Source organism: Dermacentor andersoni, chromosome 8 (assembly GCF_023375885.2).
Source record: "Dermacentor andersoni chromosome 8, qqDerAnde1_hic_scaffold, whole genome shotgun sequence".
Classification (NCBI taxonomy): domain Eukaryota; kingdom Metazoa; phylum Arthropoda; class Arachnida; order Ixodida; family Ixodidae; genus Dermacentor; species Dermacentor andersoni.
Genome location: NC_092821.1, coordinates 126446725 through 126459351, shown reverse-complemented (window position 1 = coordinate 126459351; position 12627 = coordinate 126446725). Strand labels below are relative to the sequence as shown.

The following is a 12627-nucleotide window of genomic DNA, read 5'->3' as shown; positions in this document are numbered from 1 at the left end:
TTAAAAAGCGGTATAACATTTTGGAGAAAAAAACAGCATGCCCTGTTTAGCTCCAATGACAAAAAAGAAATCAGGCGCTCCTCACGGGTCACGTGGCTGGCTTCTCCAGAATCCTTGGTATGAAGTTTCAGTTTTTTTTTGCTTGAGGTCTGGGATGAGCTCCTTTCCTCTTTAGCGAGAGTTCAACGTCGTCGGTGCTTTTTTTCTGAGGCCTGCAGCAGTCTTGTGAAGATGTGTAGCAAACTTTGTGGTCAGTGCAGGGTTGGGAGGTTGTGAGGAAGTTTTCAGAATTTGGTACGACTCCAAAAACAAGCTCTGCTTGTTGCATTGCTTTGGTTAAAATAAAGAAATCTGAGTAGTGGTTCCCAGTGGTCGAACAGCCTCTCAAACACTTTCCCAATGAGAGCCAACGTGTTCGTGAATGCTTCAACATCTTTCTGACCTCGGTTTCATTTTTCTTAATTTGCATTTTTGGTAACTCTTCAAGTCAATCTTTCCGTTTCTAGCTTTTCTCTAGGTAAAAAAGATATCAGCCAAAGCCTCAGCAACTTTTACAGGAAGACATGAAGCTCCTTTTTGTGTGGCCAAGTTGATGAGATGGCACAAGCAACCAACCCCTATCAAACCTGGTTGAGCCTCTCTCAATACAGTAGAAACACTGTCGTTCTTGCTGATCATGACATTGGCATTGTCCGAACACATAGCCAACAGGTTTCCAACCGGCAAATGCCAAGACTTCATCTCGTCCAGAACCAGATTTGCAATCTTGTGACCCGTCGCTACCCCTTGAATTGTCCCGAGGCAAAGAAGGTGGCTTTCGGCTCTACTTGTTTGACAAAATATGTCGCAACAATAGGGTAAAGCTGCGTATCCCTATTGTTATTGCCTTCTACAGCGATTTAAATACTTGCTGTTTAAGGGCATCCAGCAAAGGAGTCTCTGCGTTGCCAGCCATTTACTGAACAATTGACGTCGTCTTTGTTCATCCACAGGCATAGCGTTTCGCTTCTTCGCCCTTGGGGAACATCTTCCGGAAAAGCGGTCAGGCATGCTCGCCGACACTCAGCAGGATGTTGTGTTAAACTAAAAAACTAATAAGAGACATTTTGCACGAATCACATCGAGGTTGTTGTCGCTGAGTACAAAACTTGCTAGGCTTGGCTGGCTGTGCACGGTTCACAAGTGAACCCTGATGCTTTTTCGAAGCGATGTGAACCTTGATGTCAGACTTGCCGCCATGTGAGATGTTCACATCCCAGGCGCACGTGGTGCAGAATCCAAACTTCTCCCTATTCTTCGACGACACGAAGAAAAAAATTCTGCCGTGTACGATTTCAAAAGCACTTGGAAGTACTCTCGGGGCTTTGAGCCCGGCACTGTACTGCGAAGCCGCTACAGGCCGGAGTCACACTGTGTCCAAGTCGGCAGCTAGTCACACGAAAGGCAAGGCCAACACTGCAGTGGCTGAAGCTGACTCAAGTTCAAACCTGCGCGCCCGCGTGAACAAAGGCAACAGCATGGCAACAGGTTTGCGGAGGCGCTAGAGGTGCTATCGGCACTATCAAGCTTTAGATATGGATTCATGACCCACCTAGTAGACGACAGAAGTCACTACAACCTTGCAGCTGCTGATGATGATACCATGCATACATTTTGCCCTCTCGTGGCGGCGCAAGGTATCAGGGTGTAGTTTTACTACATTTTCACTTTTTTGTTCTCGCAAATAAAATGTTTTCCGTAAAATTTCAAGCAAGATTTGTAAAATCATAAGACTGCACAAAATTCGTAGGTTTTATGGAAAATTCGGAAGAGTTGGCAGGTATGCTCTGGTAACCCAGTATTCTGCAAAGGGAAACATGTTTAAGGACAAGCTAGAATCCACTAATAGTTGCTGAGTCGATGAGATTTGATACTGTAAAGCACTATTAAACACAAAGGAGTCATGTTGCTGCAGCACGGAAAATCTGAGGCCTGTTGAAATTTTCAGTAATTTACAACTGAGAATTTCTGGTACTAAGTTGGATCTATCTGCATGCTCTACCAACACTGAGACTGCAGAGTTCTGGTGACTTTCTAGCCCTGGCCAGAATTTATCATAGCAATGACCCCTACTCTTTCTTGAGAATAAGTTTTTGCTATGTTATAAATAATCCCTTACTGTTACTTTTTTCTACTATATATATATCTACAGTGTGCCATTGTAAACATGAGTGTGACAAGTGCATTTGCCCACAGCATTTGAAAGCAGTAGAGATTTTGATAAATTTCTTAATGACCCCATCAGCTAAATAGGCTGAGAGCTTGATGGCCGTAGAAACCACCCGTCTAGCAGCATCCAATTGGCTTTTGTACTGACAGACTGCGGTCTGAAAGTTTTTGAAGTGCTCATGTGAAATTGCTACAAATTTCTAAAGCTTTAGCAGACATCAATCCTGCCCTGAACATGCCACCATAAAGTCTGCAGAAAGCTACATACCACGTGTGTGAACCAATGCTTGATAAAAGGGAGTTTTAAAACTATGGGATCTCAAGTTAGGCGACGCAAACGATCTAGCTTACAAATGAATGCAAAGAGAGCACAAAAGGCACACATGGGTTTCTGGGTACGCTAGGCTGCTTGATCATGCTATTTCTAAAACTCTCTAAAGATCTGAGACCCTTGACCTACACCCTCTGTAACTAACGGTAAGAAAATGAGCAGCCGACTGCAAACCGCAACACGAATTGTTGCAACAATGCTGTCAATCAGTTTTCACAAACAGACATCACACCTTTTCAGAGGCTGTCGCCAGGTGCGTCCCACTTAGGTTGAGCGCAATGCAGCTTAGGGGCGCCTCGTGAGCTTCGATGTCCAACGGCGACTTCTCAGTCTTGCCGAGGTCCACAATTTGCACATGGCCTGTGTGTCGGCCAGGGAAAGCCAGTAGACTGTTGTTGCTGTTTGGACACAGCACGCACAGACCTGTAAGTGAAGATGTGTGTGCCACTTCAACTACTGCAGAGTAATCGGCAGCTCCCTCATAACAGCAAACAGTTTTATAACTGCAAAAACAAACAAACCACAAAGAGAGAGCACATAAGGACAGGCACAGTCCTTGCCCAGAGAGAGAGAGCACACAAGGACAGGCGCACCTGTCCTTGTGTGCTCTCTCTCTGTGGTCGTTTGTTTGCACAGTTATAAAACTGTTTGCTAATATGCATTAACTCGCCCAACAAGAAGTTCTTCTAAACCCCCATAGCAGCATGAGTGAAAGAGATAGTGAGAAAAAGTTGTATGCTATATTGAAGAGGTTAGCCCAGCTACAAGCTTGGCATACTACTCCAGGTGTACAGTGTTATACCACAGCCAGATGAAAAGTAAGTGACACTTTCAATGAGTGCACACTGCTGCAGCAAGTGCCACATTAGTGGCACGTTGCTGAACCCAAAAAGAAAGTGCAAAAAAACATGTTTTGCTTGTCAAAACGGCATCGAAGTGTAGAATAAATAAACTCCGTGCATTGAACTATGCTACCGTGTCATAGAAGTATTGGTGGAAGCAGCAATAATAACATCTGGATCTTTCTGACACTAGTACCATGATGCCATTTCTGCACTTCATGCTGGCCTTCATGTCCAGGCTTGGTCTTCCTCTACCTCTCTGCATTCTAGTGACATCATCTGCTCGTTATTTCTCACCTACTTTCCCTTAACAATATAGCATGATGGACGAAAACAGTAAGCTAGACAAAACAAAAACACAAGCACGTGTACGGCATTTAGCAACGACATGTGGTAACCGACCCGAATAGTGGCCAGTGCTTTTTGCACCACCGGTGAGCAGTAGAGGCACTTTGCTGATGCATTGTAGCACTCGATGAAAGCAAGGGCCTCTGCAACACATTGTGGCTGCAATTGGCCCCCCAGTGATCACCCTGCGCTCAATGGTGGTGCAAAAAGCACCGGCCACCATGTGGGCCAATTATCACTTTTAAACAGTTGAGCAGTGTACACAAACACACAAGCGAAATGCACAAGCATGTGAACACAAAGTAGCTCAGAGAGTCTCACTGCAGCCTGTGTACTCCAGGAATGCAAGAACTACCCTCACAGAAACTGCATTGCTTGATACAAGGACATCCAGCAAATGAAGGCGCATGCCATACCTACACGGCCTACAGAGACCTGAAACTAAACATATGGCTTAAATTCTGTGTGCCAATTGGATGAATATGATGTATACTGTAGAGTGAGAGATGGGACACAAGGTGAAGGTATGTATGTCTGTGGGTTACATTTCTCGCGTGGCATGTCAATTCAGCACAATAAATGTGACACAAGACAAATGTAACATACGGGCACACACATAAATACGTTCACCTTGTGTATTGTCTATCACCTTACAGTACATCATATTCAGTCATTACTGGCGTGATCAATTTTTTGTTCTGCTAAACCAATTGAACACTTCAAACAGTTTGGGTGTTCCGGTGTAAGCAGTTTCAGGTGTGAGCAAAGCGAGTGCAAGCCAACTGTTCCCTCTCCTTGGTGCATAAAACTTTATGCAGAGACAGCTTATTACAGTAAAACCAATAAGTGCCATATTATGATCTGCATATTTTTTAACTATAGCAAATCATTATGAGTTTGCTGCTGCTGCGGTGGCTCTCAAATTTTCTACATGTGGACCACATCATGTGATGCGGTTACTTCTGCATAATAATGCACTTGCAAGCTAACACATCCCCAGTGGTCTGACTAGGAATGACAAATAACTGAAGTCTGCAAATTCAGCAATCAAGAAAAGCATTTCTGGCTGACAGAGCGGACTGATGTCATCTCCCATAAAGAAAACAAGAGTAGCTGACACGAAAAACGAAGAGTTCTTGACTTCTGTCCAGGTTCCCTGCAGTAGCCTAAAAAAAAAAATATTGGTTGCTAAACTGGACAAGTAACACAAACTGGCCTGCTGCCAATAGCCAACGTGTTACCTTTATCATTGGGACAGGTCTCAAAGACATGCAGCTGCTGTGGATTCTGGGTGAAGGTGTACACCTTGATCACAGACTCCAGCGCAACCACAATCCTGAAAGAAATTGACAAGGTGCCAAATGCAAGTAAATCTTAGCTAAGAACATACATGTATTCATTCATGTACTAAAGGTCTCTCACTAAAAAACATAGGAAAAGAACTGGGAGTTTTCAAATGCACATCCTAAATTATGACAACTGCACTGTCCAACAGTATACAATGGCAGTGCTTATTGATCACGTTTAATGTCCCAAACATGTGAGACATTGTGGCTTAGGGCTGCAGATTAATTTTGACTGCCCAGTTTTCCTTAAAGTGCACCCAAAAGCATGACACACCACAAGCATTTTAGCATTCCTCTTGTATCAAAATGTGGCGAATGTAACCGGGAGTCGAGACTGCACAATCTAATGCATAATCACAATCTATGCACAATCTATGCATAATCTAAAGAATCTAATGCTTATCATTAGTACAACACAGCCAGGTGCCATACAAAGACAGAACAGGTTTTGTCTATTGCTATGTATGAACGAACTTTGGTTCCACAAACTTGAAAGCAAAATAGATTTTTTTCATCAAAATTAAAAATGGTCATTGGACATGCCCGGCCGAATTTATCTGAACACACCCTACTCAGATGCATGCATACTGAAACCTGCACGCAAGAACCAGGAGCAAGAAGGTAAAGAAAAGGGTTACCTGTCTCGCCGCAGTCTGACTGCTTTGACATCACTTGTGAACTCCAGCTCAATGACATGCAACTTCTTAAGGTCATCCCATACCATCACTGCAAGAGAATGACAAGCACAAGCGCCACATTTAATTTTAATGCTATACATGTAAATAAACAACCAGATGAAAAAGCACTAGTAGACTAAAGTATGTCCATGTATGCTATGCTTACAAAGCAACAGCTATCTTCAAATGAAAGTTAAATATGTAAAGCTGGTTGCAATGCTTATAAATGGCTTTGCATGTGCTTTAGAAGCCGTGGCAGTGACTCCAAGAAACATCTTGCCCTGTGTCTTATCAGCCTGCATTGCCAACAAAATGTGTATCAAGCATCACGCACACATATTTATTATTACCTTGTAATATTACTGTGAAATCGATTTGTAAATTTGTGATTAGTTACGCAGAAAAACTAGAAAATAATCAGGCTTCTGCTTTGCCGTACTGCTGTGGCTGGCCAGTATCCTTTCTGCCGGTTCTAGTTCTGCGAGGAAAACTGGAACTTGTGAGGGTCTATGTTTCTAAACAGTGAAATAGATTATAGCCTTTGGGAGGTGCTAATGGCTAAGTGCTAGTAAAAAAGAAAGGAAAAAGAAAGAAATCTGTAGCTGCAATCAAATATCGGTTTGAGGGTTCTGCTTCTCTTCATCAGTCACTTTCAGTAATCTTTTCAATTTCAGATGATGTAGCATGGGGCACAATGCTCCAGTCACCGCAGAGTACAATGATTCACGGCACAACAATCCTAAAGCCCCATTGTGTCAATGCACTGGATGATGCATTGTGAAAACAATGCTGACAACAAATATGCCTGCTGATATATTTCTTCCACCAGGTATGCTTTTCAGTAGCCTTATCAGGCTAAGATAAATATGTAGAAGGCTAAGCTCTGTAGTAAATGACACAGCTTTGAATAACCGCTCAGCTGATTATCAACATAGGACAGTAAATTACAGGAAGCAGCTGCTTTTGCACCGTCTATTGCATAAGAACTAGGTTAGATAATTTAAAATAATCTTATATTGCATTAGTACCTCGCCTAAAGGAGCTTTCCTTTCAGAATGAAGTATAATCAACATGATCCCAATCAAGTTTACTAGGTATCCTGATGTCAACTTACAGTTGACATCAGGATACAGTCACTACGTAATATATAAACAAATATAAAAAATTGAATACAGAGCACAGCTCTTGATCACTAACACAGACATACACGTACGCATGCACTCATGCAAAGAAATTTTAGAAACGTGGAATTACAAAGAAACAAACAATAACACATACAGTGTAACATGAATAACATGTAATCACAGTGACAACAGAACATAGGTATTGTTCATGAAAGGTCTAGGCTAAACGCAATAGAAAAAGTTAGAAGGCCACTCAAAATGTCTTAGTCTAGTCTAGTCTTTTTTAGCCTAGCAACGCGAAGAAACAATCTTGTTATATAAGAAGTACTGGCAACGTTAAGCAGCAAGCAAGAGCAACAAGCCTAAACCGCATGCAAGTTTGCAGTTAAGCAGCCAACCTTGTGCTAGTATTTTATCAGGGGAGAACTGGCCCACAAGAATCACATCTGGCTACAATATCCCAGTGAAATCTTCGTGGTACTCGATTAACAGTGATTTAATGCTCGATTAATTGATTTGGGTTAACATCTCAAAGCAACACAGGCATTATGAGGAATGCCGTAGCAGAAGTCTCCCAGATTAATTTTGATGATCTCAATGTTGTTTAACCCTTGAACTCTCAAGTTCTTCCCTGTAGAAGTTCATAAGATTACCCAATTTCTTTTTTTTAGATTGGAAATGTTTTGCACGTAATGTTCTCACTCACAGAATATGTTAATTGTATGGTTTCCCTTTTGTATTTTATGAAAACGTTGAGTAAGTCATCCACAGAGAGTACTTGTCAAATTACATTAAAGTTTGCCATAATGTTCTCTAACAATCCTGACAGCAAAACTGTATGCTGCAAAACAATAAGCATGAGTGCCCAAAGTCAGTAGGTAATTCGTGAACAAGCTAACGTGCACAACTCATTACTGTATAACACGGCATAACCATGTGTGCCTTGGGTGAGTAGGATTCATCCTTGGCAATAGTGGTACAAAGCGGCAGGACGAGTGCATCTCCGTGATTGGGGGTTAAGTGTTACAGATGAACTGCAATTAACTTTCGGACCACGTAAAAAGCCTAGCTTCAGATGGTGTTGAGATATAGAGCCACCTCCATTCAAATTTCTTACATTCTAAATACCAGTGGGTATGCCACAAAAAGCTTGCAAAAGTAGATGTTTCTGACACTGAAACTGAGCAAAAGAAACACCATTATTACCACTCGCCTAAAGTTATGCACGACACAGGACACCGAGACTCTCGGAGAATAGGCCGTATCTGCAGCACACTGAAAGACAGGCATGAGCACCCTGGCAGTTTACGTGTCGTTTCTTTAAGTGCTATTAAAGGCAGCTAATAAGAAAATTAGACATTAACTAGCCCTGCAGCTTTGTAAAAACTGCTTTAATAATATATACTATGTAGACATTTATAAACAAGTCTAGCAAAACTGAAATTTCATTGCAGTTAACTTTGAAATGAACACTAAAAGGAAACAATAAATCAGTTTAGAGTGATTAAGTTTCTTGCAAAATTCTAGTTTAATTAGTTTTGTTGTAAAAGGGTGTTGATTACTAGAAGATAAAATGACGGGCATACGTAAATATCATGAATTTCGTGACGAAGCCTCAGCACAGGTACATCAACATGGTCATGAATTTCAAACTAATTTCTCTTATTTGAGCCACTTTCTTGCAACAAAAGTTATCCGAACTCTCACAGTTAGTCTTTCGCTCTCTTATAATACAATGCAAACCATCTTTGCTGATAAAAAATTTACTAGGCCCAAGATGATGTCAAAATCTATGATGTTGGGGTGAGCTGGCACGGGAATCTTAAGGGAGCATTACACCCTGTCTTTCAGTTCTGCATCTTTTTTGCAGCTTATCAGGCCTTCTCTCATGGTAAGAGCCGCTTTATTGGTTAATAGAATTGCAATGCACTAATAGAGTTTAACTTATTAATGCAGAGCATTCCTGGAGAGTTCAACCCAGTTTTCTGTAACAACTATCTGGCCAGTACATTGCCGTTTTCGTGCAATGATCCTGAAGATTGTGCAGTCAAAAAACTTTGCCCAATGTGCCATTGGAGTCAGTGGGTATGCACCACTCTTCAATGGACCTTTTTGACACCAACTTGGGTCACTAGGCATCACAACAACAACAAACACCTGCATAGTGACACCTATATAATGTCATGCATTATGTAGATGTTGAGTGGGGTTGGCTCTGCTGAAATTACTTTTTTATTTCTTGGGAGTCCCTATAACGTGCATCAAAATCCTGGTACCCAAGCATGCTTTCTTTATCCTTCCCTATCAGAATACAGTCCCTGCACCACAATCGGAAATCAAACCCTTGACCCTGTGCTCAGCAGCAGATTACTGCAGCCAATGTAAACACAGTGGATGGTATACATTTTTTAAGCACCATTTTTCAAATTCAATTACAACTTTACATGCTACACTGCAAACAGCATACACTGCCACTTCAGCGGGTAGGCTAAAGGCTCATGTGCGGAAGGAACATGATTAAAGAATGCTACTGCTGGTTTACTACAAAGCTGTCAACTAAAGAACAGCAGTGCTTGTGTAACAAATGTCAGATGCCAACCTTTGTTGGGAGGGTACCTCGGCTTGCACCCTCCTCCGACCAGAGCGAGGTAGTTGCAGCGGAACAGCATTTCCACAATGCCGATGCCTCCATCTGCAAAGTCTGCTAGCAAAACACAACAACAAAGCAAGGTTAAACCGCTTTTAACAAAAAGCTTCATTGCTTGGAGACAACTCCCAATTTTCTTACTCGGATACACATGAAATGCAGAAATGCCCGTATTGGGCAATTGGCAAACCCATTCAAATGAAATTTGTTACATTTAAAAATGTTAATCCTAGTGAATGCTGAGAACACACCTTATTTAGGTCATCGAACTTTTATCAGATATTGTTGAAAATTCACAACATGAGAAAAGATTTAGTTCGCAAACTGGTGAGATGGCATTTGTGGTGTTTCATATTCCAGCCAGGCCCTGTCTTTTCCACAATTTTAATTATTTTGGGCATATTACTTGCACTCTTACACAGAATTCAGCAGAGGTGTAGGTGACAACAAACAATGTATACGAATAAAACAAAAATGTAGCAATAAGAAAAAGCAAGCAACTGGGTCGTGTGCACAGTCTTTATGAAGTGTTTCCAGTAACTCCTGTTTGGCAAGGCTATGTGCAAACAATGCAGCTGTTCGTCAATGTGTCAGTGTACAGCCCCCTACCCTACAAATTATATGAACACAACAGTAGCTAAATTTAGGCCTGCAAAAAAGATCTGCATTATTGGTTTAAAAGAAGCAACCTAGGGTACATAATTGTTAAATGAAAAGATGTTTATATCCAAAAATGAAAAAGAAAGTAATCCAGAGATGGCAAAAAGGTCTTAGTTCCCTCCGAGATTTTCTTTCAAATAACTTCATTTGCATATGCTAATGTAGTCTTCCTTGCCTGTATTCTTTCTTACATGGTTTAATCCCCGTTTTACTAGCCAGGCTGACAAAATTTGTTGCACAGTATAAATTAACACACAATACCCTGAAATAACTGTGGTAATCATCATCATCATCAAGAGCCTATTTTATGTCCACTGCAGAACGAAGGCCTCTCCCTGCGATCTCCAATTACCCCAGTCTTGCACCAACCTATTCCAACTAGCGCCCGCAAATTTCCTAATTTTGACGCACTATGGCATAACTGTGGTATCTAACACAAAATAGATGAAAGTAAGTTCCATATGGTTAATGGAAATATGCCCTGGCATGTGTATAATGTTATATCTTGTAGAAACAACAGTGACGCCCACCCTAATCTATCCATGTGTTATCACTGGCCATCTTTCCTGTCTTTGCACTTCTGTGAAGGAAGCCGTGTTCCCCAACGTTCACCTTCTTTAGGTCTGTTTAGCCCACATACGCTTTGAGTAACTAAAATCACCACACAGCATGTGCTGTTAAACACAAGCAAGTCAGACAGGCAGTAGCATTACACAGGCCCTTGTAACGGCAAATTCTGTCCCACTCCATGAAAGCAAAAAAAAAAAAAAGAAAGGCTTGTCTTGGTTATTTCCTGCACAATGCTTGCCCACAATCTCTTTCACACACGACTCGACCAACAACAGATAGCTGCCCAAACGGCGGCGGGAGGTAACCTATTTTACTCGCGCCCTGCATTTGGCCTCTTCACACAATCTCGCCTGGTAGGTCATCTTGTGACAGCGCGAGCGTACTCATGTACTTAGGATATTCAAAATCGACAGAGGATATTCAATATCGACAGAGCCCCTACATTACGAGCAAAAGACTCGCCACTGTTCCTGTGAGGAGCATAATGTCGCACGGGAGAACACTTTGCAAATCCTACACGAACATGTTTAAGGAAAAGGCCACGCCCACAAATCTAGTTTCGGAGGTCACATACGTCTGAGCATTCAATAATCTTGAATCTGCAACTGTTCTTTACAAATAATTTGACGAAGAAGCAAACAAAATAATAATAATGAAATAACGAAGAAGACAGCGATTACGCGCGTTAACATTAAAAGAAGGGTTTTTAAGACATTCTGAAACCGTGCCACTCATACGAACTTGAGTTCCGAGTTCCATTTGAGTAAGTACGAGCGTGACTACAAGCGTGACTACACGCCTTTTCACTCTTTCTTTTTGCGTTGTATACCGTTACTTCACACACTAGAAGCTGCCTGTCGCGGCGGTTTTTAGTTCTAAGGTTCGTCATGTGCCACGTCCTAGGCTGTCCAATTTAATGTCATTTTGTGAGCCTGGTGGAAAGGAAAACACAGTACTCATATCGGCTCTCGAGATACGGTCCCGTCAGCCCAAGGGGATAAGGGTCGATCGACCTATTGCTGCTACGTGTACCGCATTTATATTAAACGGCCCAACAACGTCGTTGGTTGCGTGGCCGACCACAAGAGCAGGCATGTAGCTCACAAACAGGCACGGCCAGTCTTTACCACAAGTCGTGCGACGGAGTTCAGTCAAAAGGACGGCCGTCAAGCTTACTTACCCTGTTTCTCCTTCTCTTTGAGAGGATCGCAGTTGTAGACCCTGAATCCGTTCTCCATGCCGCAGGCAAAGCATCCTGTAGCGATGGATGAAAGAGTTCGTACGCAATTTGCAAAAGACGAAAATAGACAAGGGGCGTCGTTAAGAAATCGCCACGGGTAAAGTTCGCCTCGTGAGTTGAAAGAGCGCTGACCTCTTTTCAACAACGAACTCGACAATGCGACTTTTCCCAGACAGATCTGCCCATGTCACACGCAGGCCAAGTGCGTCATCTTGCGAATGAAATTGGTCAGGCAAATATCTAACGAAGACACCACTTTAACTGGCAGTTTTAAAGCGCAGCTGACTAGAAACCAGTGACAATCCTCACTGCATGAGAACACACACAAGAAACAACTAAGCACGCAGTAGCAAAGGGACGCCTGCAGTGCAGTCGCCTTCACTTGAGTATTACCTTGGTCTTGGTTGAAGCCGGCAAATAAGAGGCCGTTGCCGTAGCGATTACTCGGCCAGAGGTTCATCATTGCGACGTTGCACCCGAAAGTGAACAACGTCAATGTTGTTGGCGACAGAAAAGCACTGAAACACCGCCACCACCACTGCCAAACTTCACAACCACCACATCCATCACCAAAAACGAAAACAAAACAACGTCTATGGTACGCAGCCTTAGTTTCGTACTGATGCCAACGTTG

General features: G+C 42.3%; 1 protein-coding gene across 2 annotated transcripts in view; it reads right to left on the bottom strand.

Moving 5' to 3' along the window:
* Nucleotides 1-12562, bottom strand: part of LOC126525566 (WD repeat domain phosphoinositide-interacting protein 3) — a 29606-nt gene extending 17044 nt beyond the window's left edge. Inside the window, exons 1-6 of one of the 2 annotated variants that reach the window (XM_050173494.2) lie at nucleotides 12387-12562; nucleotides 11934-12008; nucleotides 9476-9580; nucleotides 5714-5801; nucleotides 4971-5065; nucleotides 2772-2962 (exon numbers count right to left, since the gene is read on the bottom strand). In XM_050173494.2, the coding sequence (XP_050029451.1) occupies nucleotides 2772-2962; nucleotides 4971-5065; nucleotides 5714-5801; nucleotides 9476-9580; nucleotides 11934-12008; nucleotides 12387-12456 (624 nt within the window). In that variant the 5' untranslated portion in view covers nucleotides 12457-12562. The remainder of the gene's footprint in view (nucleotides 1-2771; nucleotides 2963-4970; nucleotides 5066-5713; nucleotides 5802-9475; nucleotides 9581-11933; nucleotides 12009-12386) is intronic. The other variant, XM_050173495.2, reaches the window with a different exon arrangement.
* Between the last annotated feature and the right edge of the window lie 65 nt (nucleotides 12563-12627).